The sequence below is a fragment of the Carassius auratus genome, chromosome 14 (genome assembly GCF_003368295.1).
Source record: "Carassius auratus strain Wakin chromosome 14, ASM336829v1, whole genome shotgun sequence".
Classification (NCBI taxonomy): Eukaryota; Metazoa; Chordata; class Actinopteri; order Cypriniformes; family Cyprinidae; genus Carassius; species Carassius auratus.
In genome coordinates this window covers 17,232,869-17,257,466 of record NC_039256.1, presented here as the reverse complement: position 1 = coordinate 17,257,466, position 24,598 = coordinate 17,232,869, and the positions used below count along the sequence as shown (strand labels likewise).

Sequence of the window (24,598 nt, the reverse complement as noted above, 5' to 3'; positions counted from 1 at the left end):
ATACTTGGACCGAGTAATAGGTATGTTTCATGAGCTATAAATGAGAAAAATCGAAACCCCTCAAATTCTCCTCTGTTGTTCTCTGTCACTTGACTTGGTATTGTAAAGTATTAGCCATCTAAATTTGCCTTTTCGGTATCACTTTAGTATAGGGTCCAATTCTCACTGATAACTAGTTTCTTATTAGCATGTCTATTATTAAGATATTGGCTGTTTATTAGTGCTTATAAAGTACATATAATGCATGAAATCCATAATCCTACCCAATACCCTAAACTTAACAACTACCTTATCAATTAATAATAAGCATTAAATTAAGAGTTAATTGAGCCAAAAGTCATAATTAATGGTTAGTTAATAGAGACGATTGGACCTTAAAATAAAGTGTGACCGCCTTTTCTTATTGTGTGCAAACATATCCTCCACTGTGACTCCCAGAAATCAGCCATCGATCTCGCAGTTCTGTTCTGATTCCCAAGATAACTAACACCATTATTCAAATTTGGGCTCGCCTACGTCCCTCCCAGCCTCTGCCTGTGTGTGACGGAATTTGTTTGCATTCAGTTAATCGTGAGATCTATGAAAACTCATTCGAGGACAATCCCATTCCCACCATGACGCTCATGAGAACGCTATGGATGGGTCAAAGCGACACTCGAAAAGCCCTCGAGTGAGTCTCATCAGAATACATTATTCAAATGCACAGTGTTGGTTAAGCAGCTTGGTATTTGCCCTCCTCTTTCATCTTTTTCTCCCAACAGCTTTGAAAAAAAAGCCATTTGGCGAGACATATTGAAGCATGCATTGAGCCAATAAGCCAAGGTCAAGGACAATTGCGCTCCATGCAGGTCACGTCATTTGTCGATTCACAGGATTAGACTCACTTTATCTTGCCGACACCATTAAGGTGAAGCGGTGCTGTTTGGCCTGCTGAAAAGAACAGGGTAGCTGGTCACCTCAAGGCTTCTTATCTAGTTTAACCAGAAATTAATGTGAAGTATTACCAGTTGGATTGCATGGTTTGTTGGTCAACCAGCTAGTCCAGCACAAAAAGTATTTATATTTATGCTTAATTTAACTTAATATGTAGCTATATTAGGGCTGTTGATTTAACTAAATAATTTATTTTATTAAAATGCCCCATATGGGTTTTTGTTTTATATTTATATCATATAGTTTAGTAATATCATATGAACAAGAGTGCTGTTTTCTCGAATATACAGTACATAGTAGTTAAGGCCACCTAATATCCAGTGGGACCAAATTATCAATCCAGAATCCTTTGACAGTCTGAATAGAGGCCCTTTTCTGTGTTTCTTATCTGATCCAGAAGAATAGCATTTATCTATTCTGTTCAAGGCATCCAGGTATTCATCAATCTGAGGTGTTTGCTAATTGCAGAGGGACCGGACCTTGACCTGATTATTAGCTTACAATCTGATTCAGAGTTATGCAGAGTCTCAATGAGGGTGTGATTCTGCAGCCGCTCTCCTCTGAGTCCATAAATCCAGTGTTAATATGGCAGTTATAGTGTTTAGGGTTTGTCCTCTAAACCATTGAGGCCACTGAAACCACAGCAGTGCACAAACAACTCACAAGCATTTGATCCAAAAATCCCCATGTTCTCCATTACAGTGGTGAGAAGGATAGAGTGTGTACTTTCAAGACAGTACTGAATTTCTAATGTTTTATTGATGATGAGTTCTTTTTAGCACCTTGTCAAATTAAGAAAGCCACTGAAAAGAACAAGTGAGTGTATTGACTCTGCATTAAATCAATAGTATGAATCTTAGTGGAAATTACACAATGGTGAAGCACATTTATAGAGTTTATTGTTGATGTGTTGATTGGGCTTTTACCAAGCACAGTTAGCATGATGAAAATACATCTTGATGACTTTTTGTCTAAACTCAAGTGTTTTTGTGATAAATAAAGGTATAATGAAGTATGACAGTTTGTTTTTGTCAGTGTACTTTCACATAGTGATTTGAACAGAATGTGTTCAAGTAGCCTACTCTCTAGTCTAGTCAAAGTCATAGTTTTGCCTTGTTTCGTGTTTTTGATTCTTGCCTGTGTGTTTTGAATATCCCGTGTTCTTAGCCCTGTTTTGGATACTGTTTGCCCCAGCCTGGGGTGCATTTCCCAAAACCATAGTTGCTAACTTAGTTAGCAACTTTGTTGGTTGCAATGTAATTTCCAATTGCCAACCAAGTTGCTAACAGGTTAGCAACTATGGTTTTGAGAAGCGCACCCCTGGACTATTGCTTGTGTTTTCGGATTACCCCTTTTGCCAAGCCCTCTCGATTTTGTTAGCCATCGATTGACCATGCCGCTTTGGATTACTCTTGTCTTCCCTGTGATATACCTGTGTGCCATTGTTTGACACTTGCCTGTTTTGACAATGTTTATGAATAAAGCTCTGCACATCTCACATCTCATCAGCTCCGTTACAATTTGGTTACTCCATCTAGCCAATACAACTTTTGTTTGCCAGCATCTATTTGGTGTCAAATTAAATACTCTAACTTTGTTTTTACTAAAAACATAGTTTTTTTTTTGCATGTGTAATTTATTTTCTTTTTCAACTTCATACACAAACATACACACACTTCTTAATTGAGAACACAGGTTATGCACAAGTTTATCTATTATTAATTTCACATTTTATCATGTTTCATAAATGTGTATGTATGAAAGTGAACATATATTAAATAGGGATCACTCTCTGTCTCTAAGGCCTGTTATCTATCAACTTCAAAGTTCCAAATGTGCAACCCTGTCTTCAAAACCCAATGAATATCACACACAGAAGTTGAAATTTACAATTAGAAATTGGGGCAGAACAATAAAATATTGCAGTGGAATGGAATATATAACAGATGATATAAGGAACTCTCTCCACATCATGCACTGGTGTTATCTCAGTTCTCTGTGTGTCAAGCTGTGCTGCAAGATGTACAGTGTACAAAATGTTCAAATGTTTCAAGGACAGTTGGTGACCGGACAAATATTCAGAGTTATTTCAAATGTCTTATTACTGAAAGGGAAGATTCTATAACTGCTTGCCAAGCCTCTAAGGCATCAGTTTTTTAAATATCAAGAATTCCCCAATGTTAATGACTGGACAAGGACATTGAAACAAAGAGAGCCAAGCAATATGTTGTAGGTTTTGATTTATGCTGACTCATTCACCATGAGGACCTTCTTCTGGCTTGCCCAGGAATATCAATAGCTATATCTTGCAGAACCAGGCTGTTTATTACTCCCAGTGTTCCAAGCTTCCGTTTGCTATTGCCTCGTTTGGCTCATCTTTCACAGAAAATGTTTTAGACAAGGACAGAAGCAATGGTACATGAATACCCAAAAGGCACAAGAGGGAGGTCTTATTTTAACAGCTCTCCCCTTTTGTATCCAGACTTTAACTTTGTTCTCAAGGCTGTCAGGGTTTGAAGAGCAGTGCTGGGGTTTAACATGTTAAAAATATATATATTTAATTTTTTTGTTTTTTATTATTTTTTTTTCAGTAATGAAACAGTTCTTAAATAACCTTTTGTGCAGTATAAAGCTTCCATGGATGTTAAAGTCTGTTTCTGAAGCAAGAGTTGAGGAATTACCCGCCTGACACTGTCTTCCAGGAAATGTACTTAAGATAGTATTTATGAATTAATATATGGATAAAAGATGACATTTCCTATGGTAGGATCATAGATGAACCTCTTGCGATTCGTTTAACCACAGATCCTCACTTTTCATTCAGTCTTGCAGGCACATTAAGTGTTGGAAGCCTTATACATGGCATTTGTATCATGATAAACCCAGAAAGCTCAGTCTCTCCTCGAGTTATCTGGCTTAACACTCAGTGAGCCATACGGTGAGTGTGTTGACCCTCTGGCCGTTGCTCAAAGACTCACACAGTTGTTGCAGAGATGCAGTTGGTGTACACAATGCCATTGTCTGGATCTATTACATTCGTCATTACTGTAATGCACCTGACAGGACCTGCTCACTTGGAAGATTAACCTTTTTATCCTTGAGGGGAGACTGGCAAATGGAGTGGGCATGGTAGGCTTTCTGTGCAAGATGCAAAAAAAAAAAGAATGAACATGAACATTGATTTATTTGATGTCAGAACCACTTGGATTGTTCACACACTTGTGTTTAAAATCCTAAGGCCAAACGATACAATGACAAGTAGGCTCAAAGCAACGCAAACAATGGCCCACAACAGCTAGAGCACCAGCAGGACAACTGGTGATGAAACTAGCATATTGTACATCTGTTATTTGTCCGAATATATCTGTCAAGAAAGCTTTTCAGAAAATGTAATTTTTTTTATTTAATTATTTTTTTGGTCACAGCACCAACCACAAATTGCTGTGCCAAGAGAATTCAGAAACAATGCAGTGCTAGAATGTCAAAGCGTGTTGTTTAGCAAAAGACAACCAATTATGAAATGCCTCAGTGCTTGTGTCATTAAATATTTATGCACTTTTTAGTCACCAAGATGTTCATGTGTTGTGCTTAGTTTCAGTGGTTGAACTGAAATGTCCAACAGTGATTCAAATCCTTTTTTGCATTTAATTTTTATTCATTTCATAAGAATTTAGACATGTAGAATCAATATTTATATCAATATTTTAACTGTAAAAAGGTTAAAAAGGCCCTTTTTTTGTATTTTAAAATTACAATAAGATGTATTGGCTTTAGAAACATCACTACATAACATATTAAAATGTATAATCAGACACCATGTTGTAACAATAATTACTAATGTGTTTTTTTATATATATACTGGTGCCACCATTAAGCAATATACAAAAGATCAACCTGAGTTTGTTGAAAAACATTTCTTCAAAGATTTATTATGTTACTTCTTGCATGTTTGCGACCATTTAAAAGTGGAAGTTCCAACGTGTGTAATTTAAAGTGTGTTCAGTTTTATCTGAAACAGTTTATTGTGAATCTGACACTATTCTATAATGTTGGTTGTTGTGTATTCGTTGCGCTGTTCAAAAATGAAATCTCAGGTGATTGGTGCTAAAATGTTAATGCTCTGTTGTGTTTAAATATATATTCCGCCAACCTTAAATCTTACCAATATTGTAAAAGCAAACATGCAACAACAGCAAATTTGCGTGAGCAATCATGCCATAGCTTTTTCACATCTTTAAACTCTTTCATCATGATTTGTATCCGGGAGCTCCACATAGCAAGAGCAATACTGTACCAAGAAGATCCACTAATGTATACTGTATCTCTGGCAACCCAATGGCACATCTGGTGCTATATAGTCCAACAATTGTAACCACACACAATTCTGAACGATTACTAAGAACATACCCTCAAAACCCCAAACCAGTTTCACAAAATGGACCCAAACCTGTTCAGACCTCCCAGCAACAATGCATTAAAGAAAACTGGTGGCACGACAGAATCTTTAATAGAAATGTTCATTGTCTTACTGCACTGACTAATTTTTTCCCCCTTGTTTGAAGTGTGAACAAGTCCAAAAATCTGTCAGTACACATTATACTCATGAGAAACAAGTGTTAATATGTTAAGCAATGTGGCTTAAGCAGTAAATGTGTCTACTTGGATTTATTTTTAGATATATTTACTGGAAAAACAGTCAATTAAAGCTCATTAAGTAATTTTTGCAGCGTGAAGAAGAGCTAAAATGGGAATTTTTGAATTACGAGAGACTTTAGCACTGTGGAAACTACAAGCAAGTGGCTTTGATTTTGGGTTTACACCCCCATTCCTGGTTAAATACCCTTTTTTAAGATCTTATCGTGTAATGAGCAGATTCTAATTAATCAGCTTCACCCTGATTGCATTCCAGCATCCTTCTTCCCTAATCGAAATCATCAGTAATTAACCGCTTTAAGCATATACCACCATTGTCCCTGTCTCTCTCACCCCTGAAGCCTAGCATATCATTTTGGTTTCCCCCTCATTAACAAAGCTCACCATGAAACCAACTCAACTCAGAACATGGCCCATGGTGACATCATGTCCTGTGCTGGAACAGCCTCTGTAGTATGAACACTGGGCTGTTTGCTTTTATGAATGCACTTCCAGAACTACCTCTGTGTCTCGTCGCTCAGATTCTGACATGTTGATCCAAGTTAGTGATTTTTCTTCATGTTAAAAATGAGCCAAAATGTTTAAATAATTAATCATGCCTGGCAGAGGTGTAATAGTGACATAAATCATTACGAATGCGGCACAAACATGATGACAGCTCACAGAGGAAAACAAGAAAAATTGTCATTCTTCAGAAATCTTACAGTGCCATCACAGATTCTCCAGAAAATACTGGTATATTTAGTCAAATCAAAATTAATATCTAGATTATGTTGAATAGTATTAAGGGAATAATTTAGGCTGAACCATCCACAATGACTATATTTGCAATGTCTTAGAACAACTTTTATTTCAATGTAAACACTACCATTTTAAATGTTTACCTTCTTCTTTCTAACCAAGTGTGCATGTACTTGATCAAAAATAACAGCAATGTTGTCAAACATTGTTTCAATCTAAAATATACAGGTGCATTAAAAGGTGTCAATAAATTAGAATGTTGTGGGAAAAGTTCATTTCAGTAATTCAACTCAAATTGTGAAACTTGTGTATTAAATTAATTCAGTGCACACTGAAATAGTTTAAGTCTTTGGTTCTTTTAATTGTGATGATTTTGGCTCACATTTACCAAAAACCCACCAATTCAATCACCAACACATTTGAGTTGAATTACTTGAATTACTGAAATAAATGACATTTTCCATTGCATTTTAATTTATTGAGATGCAACTGTAGTGTTCAAATTGTTCAAAATTCAAGTATGGAAAAAATTGCATTATTTTCTAAGTAGATCATCAGAGAAAAATCAAGCCCAGTGCCCTCTGACCATTTAATGTAAAGGAAGAGAGGCACTTTCAACCTCCCCTTTGAATTGTCTGTTATTATGGAACTGATGGTCTCTATGCTGGCCCCCATTTTGAGCTATTACACTGCTATCTCTGTGCATTAGCCACAAATGGGTCGCTAATTACATTCCTACATTATAGCTTTGCTCATCCACTGTCTGCTCTGACTTACAATAACAGCAAATGACACTGGTGCACAGCCCTCCTCTGATGTTTTCTTCCATAGATTACTCAGTTGTGCTCTTTCTGAGATGTGGCTTGTGCAATTCCATTCATGTCTCTGACCTTTCCATGTGCAGCCATGCATGACTCTGGAATTGTTCACCTGAAGCATTGGTTGATAGCAATTGATTTTGCTTCCATTTATTATTTTATGGGAGTCACATTATCTGTCTGTCTCCGTCCGCCCCTTCTGTCTTCCTCGTATGATAATCTAATGCAAGATAATCCAGGTGCATCAAATAAACTTAAGTGTTTTCAAAACTTCCTTTGTTTACAGGTTTAAATTAGATGTTGTATGTGGACTGTGTCTTTTGGATCCCATGTTATCTTCTTTTCCCAGGACGGGTCAGTCTGGTCCAGTGCGTTTGGCCTGTAGTCAGATGTATTTGTGTGTTGGAGTGTATGGATGAGACTGATATGACTAGCTGTTGTTTCAAGGACAATTCCGTCCTTTGATGTCTGTACACCCACAGTCCCAGTTGTCCACATGTCTGTCTGCCAGCCATCCAGATGAGCTCAGCATTTCCAAAAAAAAAAAGGCATTCTTCTCCAAAACAAACACTACAGTCCTGAAATCATGTTGATCTAAGCAAGACTGCATATGCTGTGTTGACCCCTCTTCGAGATGATCTTATTATGTGTTAAAATGGCATGAGCATTGAAGGAAGAGTAGACACAAGACTGATTCTCTCTTTCGTTTGCCCTCTGAACCCTCTTTTTCTTTTTCCTAGAAGCAGGGCTGTCTGTTTGTCATGCTAAGTGGGCTGACATTTTTGAGGCATCTCTTATCAATAGTGAAATGTGCTGTCTTTAATTCAGCTTGTCAAAGAATACAATCACTTTAAAGTGATTCACCATGCTCTGGATTTTTTTATTTCTCTCTCAGATGAGTCCATGTAATAGAATAGTTCATCCAAAAATTTAAATTCTATCATCTTTTTCTACCTCTCATGTTGTTCAAAACCTGTATGACAACAAAAAGATAAAAACTGAACTGTTATCCATTTAATTATATGCAATAAAATAAAGTTACTTGATATAGAGGATGAATGATGAATAAATACCAGTTCAAAGGTATCAAACAAGCAGTTAATGGGTTAGTTCACCCAAAAATCAAAATTATGTCATTCTCTCAGTCTCTGAGTCCATCCATTGAAGCTGTGTGTACAGTATACTGTCCATGTCCAGAAAGGTAAGAAAAACATCATCAAAGTAGTCCATGTGACATCAGAGGGTCAGTTAGATTTTTTTTGAAGCATCGAAAATACATTTTGGTCCAAAAATAGCAAAAACTACTACTTTATTCAGCATTGTCTTCTCCTCAAGGTGTGTTGTGAGCGCGTTCACTGCAGTTTAGTGATATCCGATTTTAAGACTTTTGTGTGATTTTTCATCTGCATTTAACTGTATCCAGCTTCATATCTTAGCAGAATGGATAAATAGGGTTTATAAAACATTAATTCTGGGCTGATATGTTGGCTGATGGATTATTTAACTGATAGGTCTCACTGTCTGAAAGTAAACAGGGTTTTATCTGATATACATTTTTCTTCGACTGGGTCACCACAAGGATGCATTCTTGCACCTCTTTTATTTGTGCTGTATGCTAAAGAGTGTCAAAAGCAACTACAGAGGCGTCATATCATTAAGTTTGCAGATGATTCATTGATTGTTTCCGTTTTAAATAGTGAGGATCTTGGTCATGTTCCTGTACTGGTAGATTGTATTGATTTGTGTAATTTGTCCTTTCTCGACATTTATGTGTTTAAAACTAAACAGATGATTATAGATTTTAGGAAGAATCCTACAGTCATCTCTCCTGTGGTTATTAATGACCATGTTGTTGAAGTTGTATGTCAGTTTAATTACCTTGATACTGTAATAGACGAAAAGTTGACCTTTGAGGCTCATGTGAATGCTACAGTATGTGTAAGAAAGCCCACCAGCGTATGTCTTATTGGCGGAAGCTTTGTAGTTTTAATGTGGACAGTATTTTCATGAAGATGTTTAACTCTTGTATTGAATCTGTCATTATTTTCTCATTTGTGTGTTGGTATGGGTCACTTAATGTAAAAAGCAGAAATAGAGTGCAGGGAATTGTTAAAGTGTGTGGTAAGATTGTTGACACCACTTTAAATGATTTGAAAGACTTGTATAAGTTTAGGACTCTGAAGAAAGCTGAATTAATTACGAATGATCTCAGCCATCCCCTGCAGAATGTTTTTAAGTTGCTTACTTCTACTCGTATATATTATTTGCCTTTATGTAGGATTAAAAAATTATTTTATACGAGCTGCCATAATTTTTTTATATTATTCTTTTTTTAATGTATATTATTAATGGAAGTCATTGTTTTTTTGTTTTGTTTTGGGGGGGTTTTTTGCCTGTGTGTTGTGGTGTTGTTGATTTTTTTATGTTTTACTGCCGGCTGTGAAACAAATTGCCCTCTGGAGGAAAATGAAGTCGACCTTGACCTTGACATATTAGAACAACACAGAACTGACAAGTCCATGAATCTGAGCAAACCTGCAGCCTCATCAAAACACCAGCTGTACCCACAACTGGAGATTCTTGAGTGTGTTTCCTATCTTAGTTACCTATTTGTCATTTTATCCAGAGCAATATACAGTACACTTATTACAGGCACAAGGGCGCAGTGCTAAACCTTCACAGCTCAACCCTTGTGAATTTGAATTTTACAGTTACAGTTTCATATTGAACACTTTCAAAGCTGTAGTAGCTCTCTGCTTTTAATTTCCCATAGTTTATTTGTAAATTAACATCACACGCAACAAGACTTAATGCCATAAATGTATGTATGTATGTATGTGTGTTTTTTCTATATTTTTATCAAATCTGGGGTTGCACATAAAAATTACAAATAAGGCTATAAATCATTGCAGCTTTCAGAAGACAGGTATTAAGCAAAAGTCAACTGTAAGTAAAGAAGTGTGTTTGGCATCTTTTGCTCTTCCTGGCTTTCAGTACTGGCTGGAAGTATTTGTTTAGATGGAGGTGGTGCTTTCTAGCGGAGCTCTGCGGGGACTCTGTAAAGTGTTGGTGGGTCAGCAGAGGCCTCTCCAGACGCCCACTACTCTCTGACGCCTACCTTCACCATTTGGGTACCGCTCTGAAGGCATACCGAAACACAAGATTCGTTCTGAGACCTTCAACTCAAAAATAGAGAAAGAAACTTCCTTTACAAAAGATGCTTTTTCTGTTAAAGTACATTTTAAAGATCATATAATTCTGGTTTTAATAATTTTTTGACCTATCACCGAATGGAAATGTTTGATGTGTATCTGCATTTGTTTATGAAAGTTTTAAAATATGTTAAAAGCACATGATTTAAGAAGCGTGCAACGTATTGGAGCCGTGGTATTACAACCCCGAGTGAACACAACCCCGTTTGGAGGCCATGGACTCCCTTTTTATATTCCAAAGGCTACACACAGTGCAAAGCTCAACTTGATGAATGGTTTTGCAATGGCGTCACTGTAGGCCATAACTCTCCACCAGTGTCACAGGGACCACAGTGACTGAGTATGCTGCATAATTTCATATACACCATTTGTTAAAAGCAAGGCCGCTCTCTTTCTCTCTCCTGGAATAGATTTTAGTGGGTGTGTAGCACCAGGTGAGGAAGTGGTGAGAGATGCTGAATAGAACATTTTTATTTCTCTTTGCACTTTGGAATTCAAGGCTTTGAACCATGAATGTAAAAAAAAGAAGAGAAAAAAATTGTTAATGTAATTTAGCATTTGACTTTTCCAATTATAAAATATTTGAACATTCTTAAGATAAATTAACTTCAGAAGCAAATTACATAAACTGTTGAGACTCATTTAAAGGTGTATAATACTATAATATTAAGTTTGATATTAAAGAAATGTCAATGAGGTAAGAACAATACAATAATTAAAGGTATATGGTTTAAAAAGTCTTTAATTTTTCTGCAGGTTTGCTGAAGCAAATTATGGATTTTCTTTTTTCTTGTTTTTTCTTCTTTTTTTTTTTGCAATGTAAACAATGAATCATCTTTTGATTTTCAACTGCTTTAGTGCTTCATGGACAAGAATGTTATTGAAGTCGTTTGAACATCTGCCAGCAAATGTGAAGCCAAAAATAGCTTGCAGTGATCAAAACGTACTGTAGACACTCGCCTTTGTTCTGTTCTGCCCTTCTCCTTTTAGCCACTTAAGGCACTGAAAATTTATTACAACTTTCACAAGAGGGTGAAGGAATTTCCCTGTGACAGATGGTGAATGGCATATCCTGCTGCCTGCATCAGCGGAAGCTGGGGTAATGCTGGGATCCAGTTCTGTCTGAAACCACTGACAGAATCACACACTTGTTTCTTGATGTGCTGGTGACGTTTTATATACTCTAGTTGACCGTAAAGGTGAAGTGTGTGATTATTCTGATGTGAAAGTGCCTTTTTCTTAGATTAATGTGCAGTGACAACTATAAGTAAACCTTTTGTAGGTTGACTTCCTGAAGTGTGCAAACACTTCAACCCTGTGGCGCTGTCAAAACATGGGTTTCTGACATCTCAGCTTCTGCCTCAGCCAAGAGAATGTAAGAGTATTTGGGAAACCTGTTTGAAGACAATCATTACCTTACCATTTAAGTTTGACTTGTGTCACAGAAAACATAAAAGTCACCTGTAAGGGTCCATAGTTGGAAAGCATTATATATATATATATATATATATATATATATATATATATATATATATATATATATATATATATATATATATATAGAAATGCAGGTTTTTTTTTTTTTTTTTGACAATGTATAGTCTTTGGGATTACTGTTGCTTTGATATTTCAGGGACAATGTTTAGTTTGGTCTCCTTCTGCCATCAAACATGAAGCCAAAACTAGATAGCAATGTTCAAAACATACTGTAAACACTCAACCTTGTTCTGTTCAGCCCTTTTTCCATTAGTCACTTAAAGCCTAGAAAATGTATTACAACCTTCACAAGAGGGGGATATGACTCCTTCAATCTGACCTGACTGATAGTAGTATAAGCAAATATACCACTGTATTTATAACAATATGTGCACTGTATTGCTGTTGTATCAGCTTGAACAAAGAGAACCCAAAAAGAACCAAAAGCAACTAAACCAGATAGAGCAAGATTTAGAAATGTTCAGAGTTACAGAATACAGAAGACTCAAGCAAAAAATTCACATTAATGAGCATTCACTCTTGTAGCATGTTTCTGTATTGTTGATAAAAGGACTGACTCCATCTATTTGGTAATGAGGCTGAAATAGTCATTCCATTAAGGAGTGTGACCGCATAACCTGGTGTTATTGTTGGCACAGGCCAAACGTCCACCAACGATCACATGTACACTTAATATCAAACACACACACACACACACACACACACTGACAAATGGTCTAGTAGTTCATCACAAAAGCACCAGACTGCTTAATAGACCTTCACACCAGCCTGTGGGTCATAGCTGATGAACGCTGGAGAAAAAGTAGACAGAAAGTAGAGTCTGCGACTGCAATCACGAAAAGGGAGCAGCTCGCAACCTTTCCAGGCCTGCTGTAGGATTACCTCTGCTAGGGACAGAAAGGTTGCCAGAGTTTCATGCTGGGCCGCGACCGTCATTTTGGACAGCAGTCAAGGGCAAGCAGCGTATCGGCCAAAAGACCTCTGCCCTGTGCCAGCGAGTGATGGAGTTCTCTCGCAGGGATACCGGATAGCACCTCGGAGACCCAACAGTCAGAGAGTGGCATGTCAAGGTTATCTAACAGCTGACGTCGGCAACCTATTTTTTGCTTGCCGAGGTTCCTTTATGTAATTTGCATGAGAACATTATGGGTGTTGACTTTCACTCATTAGTTTGAGATTTTATTTAGAGTGTGTTCAATCCTCAAGAGACATCCTGAGTTTATTGCGTCTGGATCTATTTCTACACTTGAATATTCCTCATTTAGGCCAGACGTCTTGTGGCTAAAAAAGTCTTAAAACAAGGACGTTTTAAAGTTTTTGTCATGCCGGCAGACATATAATGATCTTCACTGAGGAGCTCTGGGATACGGAGTATGATAATTGTTCCCTGGGCCAAGTTGTTTTATGGTTAAGATTAACCTCACAATGGTTTCACGACACTGGATTAATATTAGGCCCACTGCAGTTGAAGAGAGAGCTTTGAGAGTTGCCTGTAATGAATCAAAGAAATGAAATGTCAAACAGGTTTTAATGGGGCCATTTGGACAACGTCTAGTAGGTACTAAATCACTTTTTTCTGTATTTTAACTTTTTTTTTTTTTCAGGGGGGCAGTAATGACTGTGTGTGCATCGGGAAGAGAGCATTACCAAGTTTTTTTTTTTTTTTACATGGGTTCTTATAAAATATTCATTTAGTGAAATTTCAGTCTAAAAGTTGAGATGGGGAAATGTTTGATAACGATGCCATGCCAATGGTGATGATGAGGTGAAGGATGATAGTAGGTTATGATGGTGATAATGATTACTGATTAAAAAGACCTTTCTAATGATCTACTGACACCTGCCTGAATCAATAACTGCAGAGTACAAAGTGGGAGTGATCACACTGATGAGCACTGCATGTAGAATTGTCTTACATTTTAAGATGAAGGGTATTACTAACTGGTCGTGCCCAAAACTGTTGATAACCTTGATAAATATGATCAAAGACGACTATGAAAATTAATCTGCTTTCTTTATCTTTTTGATCTTTCATTAAAAAAGAAAAATCAAATCTTTAATTTTTACAGTTACTAACTGTTAACAGTTACTGGTAAAACATCTACTATATATAATGAAATCGTTATTTGAATTTATATGTAATTTATATGTTGCAAGATACTTTTTGCCCAGTGAATTGTGTAGTTACAACATTCACCAGCAGGAGTTGGATGATGAGTCATTGTATATAAAAATTAATAATTAAGATGTTGCATTTAGTTTTCATTTTAACTACATGCTATTATATATATATATATATATATATATATATATATATATATATATATATATATATATATATATATATATATATATACTTTTTTTTCTCAATGTATGTTGTCGTTGCAGAATGTACCATTTGAAATGTTAATGCTAATACTAACCAGCCAAGATCTTTTTTAAACACAGGCATAGATTTGGTGGCAAAATGCTCTGTAATATCTTATAAGTAAAATCTCAAACTCAAATGTTAAAAACGCACCTATAGCTTAAAGGGACCCAAAAATGATAGTTCTGTAATTAATTACTCAGCCTTATGTCATTCCGATCCTGTAAGACCTTTGTTCATCTTCAGAACACAAATTAAGAATTGTTGATGCATGCCGAGAGCTCTCTAACCCTCCCATAGACAGCAAGGATGCTTACACAATCAAGGCTCAGTAATATTGCAAGGACATCGTTAAAATAATTTGTGTGACATCAGTGGTTTAACTAAGAAATTTTATGAAGCTAGAAGAATGTTTTTTTTATGTGCCAAGAAAACAAAAATAACAACTTTAATCAACAGTTTGTCTTCTCTGCATGACCCTATAGTGCCCTTTTGGTCAGTATCAGATACTCTCAAATGATTTTAAATGTTAAATCATTTGACTGAAATGATTCAGTGACTCACTCATGAGGACTGTTACTTGTTTTGTTATTAAATGAATCAGCATTTCTTAAAGAATCGACTGAATGAATGATTTAATGACGTTTGTTTCGTTCGTGAATGATTCTGTGCTTTAAATTGCTTGCTAATGAAGATCATTTCACTTCCTTTTTTTCTCCTGTAAAGTGTGCTTGCTGTGTCAAACTGGCAAAGACCTCATGGAGCCCCATGGCACCGTGTAGGACCATCGGCCGGTCCAAAGTCATGACTCATCCATTTATAACACACATGAATGGCTGTAGCTTGACCAGATATCTAACCCGCGGTCATTCTGGGGACATAGCCCATCTGTGCTGTGTCTGTATGTGTATGTGCTTATACGAGTGTGTGTACAAAGATGTCACTGCATGTGACTTGGCAATTTAAGGGCATTGATCGTGAATTGATGTGTTGACAAGATATCCTCAAGGCATCATTTGCACAAGAATGGATCACAATGTCAATTTGATACATGCATTAGTGCATTGTGGGTATGTATATGTGTGTGTGTGTGTGTCATGATGGCAGGTGTTTTCTCTGTGTGGAACTGAAAGGGCGATTGCACACTTGTAGTCCCTGCAGCTCAGAGCCAGAAACCTACAGCCGAAGAACCTGCCCATGTGTCCTACCATGTGGTCATCTGCTGGCCCGAAAGAGAGATGGATTGAGATAGTGAGAGAGAAAGAAACAGAGAGAGCGTTGTGTTCCGCTCACAGGTTTAAGGTCAGGCACGACACTATCTACAGGATGGACAGGAAAACATATTGCATCCTGTCCTGGAGAGCCATTTAAACAGGTGTCAAGGTGTGCATGAAGAAAGGAAAGTGTGTGTAGGTTTACTAAACTATATAGACCAGTGGTTTTCAAAAAATTGTAATCTAATGACCCCCAGATATGATAATACCCTTGCACTGTATATATTATAATGTGTATATAAATTGTCCATATTAAATATTTTAAATATTAAAATATATTATTTATTTGATGTATAAAATTTTATTTATTAAAAATGTTAATAAATACATTTTTATATTTTTCGCTGATTTTATTTTTAACTTTACATGCACAGTGCTTTCTGTCAAATGACTGTCAATTATATGACTGTAAATAGATAATAATTAATCTTCATGCTTTTTTTTACAGAATAAAACACTATACAAATGTCATTTAGATATTATGTAATGTAGAATTCAGTAAATTGTTCAGTAAACATTTTTCATCTCCAATTTTCCGATGACCCGTCTGATAACCCATGCAACTTTGAGGACAAAATCATCCTCAGAAGTTAGATAAATATAGCACAACATCCCTTTAAGGACGCTACGTAATAGAGTTTATTGGTCATTCTATACTTTATTACCACTTCTCAGCCTGATTTCGCTCCCTTCACTCACCTTAGAGGCTCACATTACAATTAAAACTTGATGACTGTCAGATTAGTTTGGCTCTAAGAGCTCCTAAAAGCCCTATAATCAATTTAATGTCCGTCTGATTCCAGCCGAAATGCCGGATCTAGCATTTAACCTCCTACCCTGCAGCGGAGGGATCGGCACCTTGCCCTATCTCAGCTGTTGTATTGATTTCAGCACATTGCATTTACCGTTCTTCTCATTACATGGTTAAAAATCATGCAGGCTGAAAGTAAGTAATCAGTCGTTTATAGGTCAACACATAAATCAATAGGCCTGCACAGAGCTGGGCTTCCTGACGTCACAGGCTTTGATTTCCCCTTGTAAGTTACACATGATGTACTGATGTATATTGTTGTTACTGTAGTAATCTAAAGATCTGTTTGCTTTTACGCCATCTATATGTGAAGACAGCAGAGAAATGTATGCTCAGCACAGTGGAGTCCATTGTTTTGTTAACTTTGTGGTTTATTATTTTGAGTCGTATAGGACGCGGTAACACATGACCTTCTCACAATATATTGCTGTACACATCCATCGCTTTGGCCACTCATAAATATTCACACAATTATGCAGCATGTATCAAATGATCTGCTCTCCAGTGAGGTTAGCGCTCACACTTTTGCTCACCTTTTTCAACTAACTCAGGGACTGCTAAACGAAATGATCACACAAGTCAAACGAACTAGGCTTTGGAGGTCAGATGTGCTCTGGCACTGTTAATATTGTCTAGTGTGAGCATTCTTGTTGCTTCATAACATTATGGTTGAACCGCTGATGGCAGATGGACTATTCTGACAACGTCTGTCATACTTTTCTGGACCTTGACAGTGTAACCAACTTGGTAGTCTATGGTACAGTCTCAAGCCTCCTGGTTTTGATCCAAAATATCTTAAATTGTGTTTCGAAGATGAAAAAAGCTTATACAGGTTTGGAACGACATGGGGGTAAGTGATCAATGACAAAAAAAAAAATATTTTTAATTTGTATTTTATTTTATATAAATATAAAAGTGTAAGGAAACCAATTGTTCCAAAGAACCTCTTGTGTGTAGAATCACTCTCTGCAGATTTAGAACTGTTGAAACACACAGTGTAGAGTCCAGAGTCATCCAGTCAATTGACTAAAATGACTCTCATAAATACTTTCTTTGACTTGTATTGTCAGTAAATGAATCAGCGTTTCTGAAAGAATTAATTGTATGAATGTATGATTCAATGACATCTGCATTAACACTCATTTCTTTCCTGAATGATTCTATGTTTTTGAATGATTCAGTATACTGAATGATTCCATGGTTCACTCATAAAGACTTTTTTATTTGGATTTGGATTTTTTTGAATGATTTAAAGACTCACTCATAAAAACATTGGTATGTTTCATTCCTGAATGATTTAGTGTTTTGAATGGTTGGATAAAATAAATAAGTCAAAGTCTCACTCATAATAACATCACCACCTACTGCTGAAACAAGGTAACCCGCAGAAAGAGTCATGGACCCCCCAACCCCCCCCCCCCCCCTGCAACCAACAACTGAGATTATTGGGAATTTAAGAATAAGAATAAGGGGCAAACTTTTAGATAAGCCCAGCCAACATAGGGAAGAATCTTAAAATGAGAAAACGTGACAAGTAATAGCTTGTTTTCGCATGATTGAATTTTTTTCCGTCATTAAAGTAACTCAAATTAACCCCTGTGACAGCCAGGATGTGGTATTACAGCACAGTTTTGCACAGCCATCACTTCAATAGAACTCAGTTAAGTTAATTTCAATTGACATGAGGTTGCGTTGTGCTTCTGATTAGGGGCATTTGATTAGCTTATGCATTTCCATGACCCACGCTAATGTATGACCCTTTGTCAGAGTGGCCTGCCAGAACCCCGCAGGAACTGCGAGAGCATTGACACTAATGTGAACGTGATCTGATTCAGATCCGAAAACCTAAGTGCAGTTGGATTAAAATTGGATTCATCTGAGCACCCTCTGCTTATTAATGACAACAGGTGTTAATTTACCACAAATGTGAGCATCCCAATTAAAAATAAAAATTATATACAGTGGGGCCTGAGAGCACTTTAACAATCTTTAAAAAAAAAATGAAAACACACTCAGGCATGTCGAGCTTATTAACAACGCCGACCAACTTTATGCAAAACTCTCTTTCCACTCCATTGAGTTGCTTTATCCAGAGAGACACATGGAGAGGGGTAAAAGGAAGTTTAAAAGAAAGTGGTCAAGAAAGTCATGGTTATATTTGGAAAGAAATACTGCAAAAATGTATGTGTATGTCAAGTCAAGTCACGTTTATTTATATAGCACTGTATACAATACAGTTTGTTTCAAAACAGCTCAATAGTAATGAAGAAGAAACCAACACAATCAATAACAGATCAAAAACTTATCTGCCTCAGTTGGAGAGCATATGTTTTTTTATGTGCATTTTATTAAAATAATAATTTCAATGAAATATTCCAAATATGCATAAAAATATGTATATTAAAACATCTCACAAACTTCACCAAATATATGAGACAAAGCAGCTCTGTAGCTCTAAAAAAGACAGTTGTGTCATTATTAAATTCAGTGTTGGTTCAATTCAGTTCAACAACTCTCTTTTATAAAAGTTCATAAATTATGTAACAAGTTCAGTTCAGGTAGAAGAAAGAACCTCTACTGAAGACAACAGTATCATTGTTCATCTCAATTCAATTTCAAGTTTTGTTCTCAACCAACAGTGTCAGTGCAGTCAATTGATATTAATTACTAATTAGTTTCTTTTAAATCCCAACTAAGCACGCTAAAACGCAGTACTGGGCAAAAGATAAGAAAACAGAGCAAACGTGTGTGTAATTCAGCAAGAAAGTGAGATGAGTAAGTGTGAGAGTGCATGTGTGCATAGGGGTGGCCTCCCATTCTGATTGCACTCTGGCTGATGCTGCAGGGATGCCCAAGAGATTTCTCTCACATAACCATGATTAGTCTTACATCCGTGAGCTTTAGTGCCGAACTCTCTCGCCACATGCTGACCTGCTGCCTCTAAATCTCTTACTGAGCCAGACAGGCCCATTATTTCACTTCAGCCTGAGCTTTATTATCTAAAGTCGGTCAGAACCATGTGTGGGGGCCTGTCAAAACGGCTGCTGGCAAATGGAGATTGCCTGTTCCATGATTTACAGGATCAATCAACGGTGGAGACTGTAAGCATACCAAAAAGAAAAAGAAAAAAAGCCCAGAGCAGCAGTTTGAAATGGGCCGATATAGTAAAGCATTTATGGTTGCATATGAAAGATGCAGTAAAAGCTTTAGAGGAAATACATACAACCTCTTCCATTTATTTGGTATCACGTGATTGGTTTTCTTTTTTGCATATGGAATATGCATACAGAATTATAATTGGCCTGGTCTTCGTTGCATAATTTTAAATGCTTATTTGCTTGAACTTTTCTTCCATGAATGTGTAATTTAGCATCTGCCAAGTTACAAACCACAAAAGTTCACATTAAATCGAGTTCATCTCTCCAACACAGAACACTCATCATTTGTATTCTGGCTATTTTTCTGTGACTTAGCTTACACAGTGTTATATATTTGCATAATGCCTGCCCACTGGCTGCTTAAGCCCCGCCCTTAAAAGCAGTGATTTTGCCATACTGAGGAAACACTTGTTTAACTTTTTCTCAGGGTGGGCTAAACATATATATATATATATATATATATATATATATATATATATATATATATATATATATATATATATATATATATATATATTAGGGGTGTAACGGTTCACAAAATTCACGGTTCGGTTCGATACGATACACTGATGTCACGGTTCGGTTCGGTTCGGTTCGATACGTTTTAGATACAGCAAAATGTAAAAACATCTCAACTTTTCAGAATGCCGCAAGCGCACCGCGGGTCATGTGACAAGAACCAACCAATCAGCTTCATCCTTTCCCGTAACAACGTTGAGAGCTCAGCCAAGATGAAGGAACAGCTGATCATAGTTGTATATGGATTGCAATTTTGAAATAAATTCAGTAGCAGAGCTACTGCAAGCGATTTTTAGAGCTGCAAATCCATTTATCCTTCGCTGAAATTTCCGCGTCTCATGGAGAGAGCACGTCATTGTTGCTTAGCAAAGACAGACGCCTCAGGAGAAAGACGCGCTTAGCGTTTTCCATGCGTTTTTAGGCACGATATGTGAACAGCCCCTAAGGCGCTCGCTCACTCAGCACGCGCTGAAGGCTCGTTGCAAAATGTCGAATGCATTTAACAGACCAGAAATATAAGATCCTAAAATAACCAACAGGTCTGGTGTTTGGGTTGGATTCCCTGTAAGCTATAGTGTCTAAATGCTGCAGGGATAGTTTGCTGCGTGCATGTTTCTCCTTTTTTTCGTCTTTTCCCAGATAGTACTGACGCATATATCCCAGATATTCCCGCTGGTTTTTTTTTTTTTGTAATCCCGCTGGTGTACCCTGTCATGTTGCAGATGCGACATAGCGTTGTTTATTTATCCACCACTCTCTTGCCATCACCATTATAGCTTAAAGGGAATCCAAAGTGCACCCAAACACCAGACCTGTTGGTTATTGGAGGATCTTCTCATTTCTAGTCTGTTAAACGCATTGGCTATTTTGCAACGAGCCTTCAGCGTGTACTGAGTGAGCGAGCGCCTGCTGAGTAGCCTAACATAAACATATAAGATGGTGCTTTTTTCTTCTTCGGGAGTGTCAGGGGCGTTGCCTGTTACGTTGTTTGGGTTATTGGGCTACCTTGTTGAACGCATATCATTATATTTCTTTCTCTCTCTTTTTTTTTTTTTTTTCAAATATAATTAATTACTCCAACGAACCGTTCGGTATACATAATGCGTACCGCGTACCGAACCGAAAGCGTCGTACCGAACGGTTCAATACGAATACGCGTATCGTTACACCCCTAATATATATACATATATAAATTCTAATATTGACACCAAAGTTACCAAAGATATAATATTTAAGCCAAGTCAATTCACCTTTATTTATATAACTTTTATACAATACAGACTGTTTCAAAGCAGTTAAATAACAGAGTAAATTAAACAGACCTCATGAAATATAAGAGAAATTCAAATGATGCCCTGAAGAGAGTACAGTGTCAATATTCAGCTCAGCTCAGTTCAGTGTTGATTCAGTTCAGTTCAATAACTGTATGAAATTAGTTAATGAAACAAGCTAAATTCAGCTGTAAACAGTTATATCATTATTCAGCTCAAGTCGGTTAACAGTTGATTCAATATTGCAAAATTCATAAATTATGAAATAAATCATTTACAGCTGCTCATGAAGCCTCGGGAGCTGATACCCAAATATGGTAAGGGGCGTTACATTTCCGACATACACTCTAAGTGTCTGACCGATCACAACAGACTGGGCTTTTTAGAAAGATGGGTTTTAAAGGTATTTTTCGGGCAGACAGAGGGTGTAAGGTATGAGAAAAACAATGTGTTTTTGAACTTTCAAATCATGTAAATGTATTCTAGCAGACCCCAAAAGTAAATTTATAAACTTGCATAATATGGACACTTTAACCATTTATAGCTGATTCTTGTGTGCAGCTAACTGAAAACAAGACACACCATGAGAGTCATCATCATTTGCACAGAACCGAAGCCTGAAACTAAGCTTACCTAAAACTTATTCTCATGCTGCCTTGCAAGCACTGGTAATTCATGCAGGAAATGCAAATCTAGTTATAGGCGACTTGAAATCTTTAAAACATAATAACCCAAAAACATCTGAAGCCAAGCTCAATTTATCTTAGATACGCGCTGCTACTTTTAGAAAAGGACATGAGAGAGAAAACTTAGGAGTAAAGATGAAGCTGGGGACCACTCTCTCTTCTCAAGGGTGAAATCCTTTTCTGTACAGCTCAGTGGATTTCACTCATTTTCTTTATCGATGGAGCAAGTGGACTAGGGCAGGACCCTCATGGGCTGCTTTACCCGGCAGCTGGTTAATGAAACAGGTCGTTCGCCACCTTTTTATAGCACATCCCCGCTAATCAACCGCCACAGTCCTGCTCCTGTGACATCCCTCGGGACTGGACTGTCAATCTCAGTCTTGATGGGGCTAAGTGCTCTGACGAGCAGAGGTTTGCACAGAGTGAGACGGATAAAATCCTCATTACAAATGCAAAGGAGATTAATGAACCACATTAAGATGCAGTTCTGTTTGGACATATTTATTTATGCCAATATTTATGGAATTATTATTATTTTGATTAAACTCGGCAGAGCACATTATCAGTAGTCAGTCATTCTGGTGTGTCTAGATATAAAATGTGCTTTGCAAAAATAATTAAAATTGAAAAAATAATAATGAACAAAAAGGTCCTTTAAAAGTTATAGTAAATACAATAGAGAAACACATCTGACTTGTCTTCCAGCTAGAAAACAAACACTTATGTCATGAAAGCAACAGGGAACTGCGGCAGATTTTGAAATGCGCAAAGACTCTCGACCTCTATCTACCAGTCCAACAGATCAAGTGCTTTCTAATCTATCACGATATTATCTTAAACCTCATTGTTTGACTTAAAAGATAAGCTATGCAGGACTAAAACAGAAAAAAAACACTACTCCAAAGACAAAAAAGCAACACTTGGTTCATTTTTCATGTGCATGCAAATAAAGGGCAGTAAATGACTTACAAGCCAAGAGAACAGTAATATATAAGCAGATTGAGCATGATGGTGTTTCTGTGCAAGCTTACTGCATGACTGTATAGTTTCTGCTCTGAGATTATTCTGTGTTTATGTCATGTTTGGAGAAACGGGACAATCTGAAACTTACCTCCCAGAGCTTGCTTCATAACAAAATTCATGATGATGGCTTTTTATTCCTGCCTTCTTCAACCAAATATTACATTCAGGTTGAGCTTTTCAAGTAGTCCCTTGTCGCCAGATCTACAATGTGAAACAGACAATTACTTAATAGCAAAAGCTTACTTTGTATAAACAGCTATTCACCTTAAAAAAAAAATGTGGATGTGGGCAGTTTTTTTTTTTTCTAAGGGGCTATTTCTAACTTAATTGACACTTAAAATTTTCATTTGAGTATGTGTGTGATTTTGTCATATTAAATCATGTGTTTGACTGGATCAAAACCATTTACTGTGTCACAGACGAAGGCATTTTAGGTAATATGATAAAACATTACTAAAGACTATAGGCTAACAATAATGACTGTATGGCATACACAATACTATCCAGCCGATCATTTCACAAGATGCGACATGTGAAGGACAGTAGAGGTCAATATACCTCGCATACAGTTCACACAAAGTGCAGAGTTGTAAAATTACGACGGGCTCCCGTTAGTGACTTATCGGTGCCTGCATGTAACTTAACCTTCACAAGGAAAAAATAGCGCTAATAACAAGCTCTGGGATAAGCATGCATCGTGTACATTTGAAGTAAATCTGCAGGGAGCGTTCGTTCTTCTCTTGGGGAATGGCAACATTACATTGCAACCTAAATATCAAATAACATTTGAGAACAATACTTATTATGATTATTGTGAAAGAGTTTCAGAATGTAAATCTTAGAATTAATTATACTACAATACAACGCAAGACTGGATCCCTTAATCTGTGCGTAAACTTTCCCTCATCCGAATCAAACCCTCAAGCTTATAGTCCGAATTCACCGACACGTTGGCTGATGAATGAGTCCTGGTGAATCTCGTACTCTACTGTACTCCTAGTGTCTTCTTACGCTTATAAATGCGTTAAAACGACCCGCTTTAGTATTTCCGATGCGTGTCGAAGACAAAATCACTTCCTCGTTCCATGGGGCTGATTTCAGCACCATTGCTGGCGGACAGCTCCCGCTCCATACCACATAGAGCAAAAGCCAAACGCTCGCATTCCACACACACACACACACACACACACACACATACAGGTTATAATTACCTGCACGGCGATTTCAAATGTCTCTAGAAGCTGATTAACTCCTCAGAAATGAAAGTTGAGCAGTACTGATACAGCGAGGCTTTAACTGCTCGTTACTAACATCTCTGGTTTCCAGGCAAAAGAAGGACGTCCTTGTTTCTCGTGCTCAGAGAGGCAGTGTGAGTGTCTGTGAGGGGAACTGCAGCTGCCGCTGATAAAGGCACTCACTGAATCACATGGAAAGCTCCCATCTGAAGCGTCCCATGTTCTGAGCAATCAATTTTTAATGACTGTGGCTGTCGTGGGCAGGTGTCCTGCTACACATTCCGGTTATATGCTTCTTTAATGCCAACGCTGGGGGATGAGCTTATTTAAAGCACCTTGCCTTGATGCAAATGACTTGTCGCATACAAATGGGATATGCATGGAAGATTATGTATATGC

At 37.1% G+C, this 24,598-nt stretch overlaps 2 protein-coding genes across 2 annotated transcripts in view; one reads left to right on the top strand and one right to left on the bottom strand.

Annotated features, from left to right (window-relative positions):
• LOC113113870 (complexin-1-like) overlaps positions 1-24,481 on the bottom strand; it is a 40,438-nt gene extending 15,957 nt beyond the window's left edge. Inside the window, exons 1-2 of the mRNA XM_026280394.1 lie at positions 24,176-24,481; positions 23,053-23,165 (exon numbers count right to left, since the gene is read on the bottom strand). Of these exons, the coding sequence (XP_026136179.1) occupies positions 23,053-23,083 (31 nt within the window). The 5' untranslated portion in view covers positions 23,084-23,165; positions 24,176-24,481. The remainder of the gene's footprint in view (positions 1-23,052; positions 23,166-24,175) is intronic.
• LOC113113858 (RING finger protein 44) overlaps positions 1-24,598 on the top strand; it is a 1,123,463-nt gene that overhangs the window by 936,568 nt on the left and 162,297 nt on the right. The window lies entirely within an intron of this gene.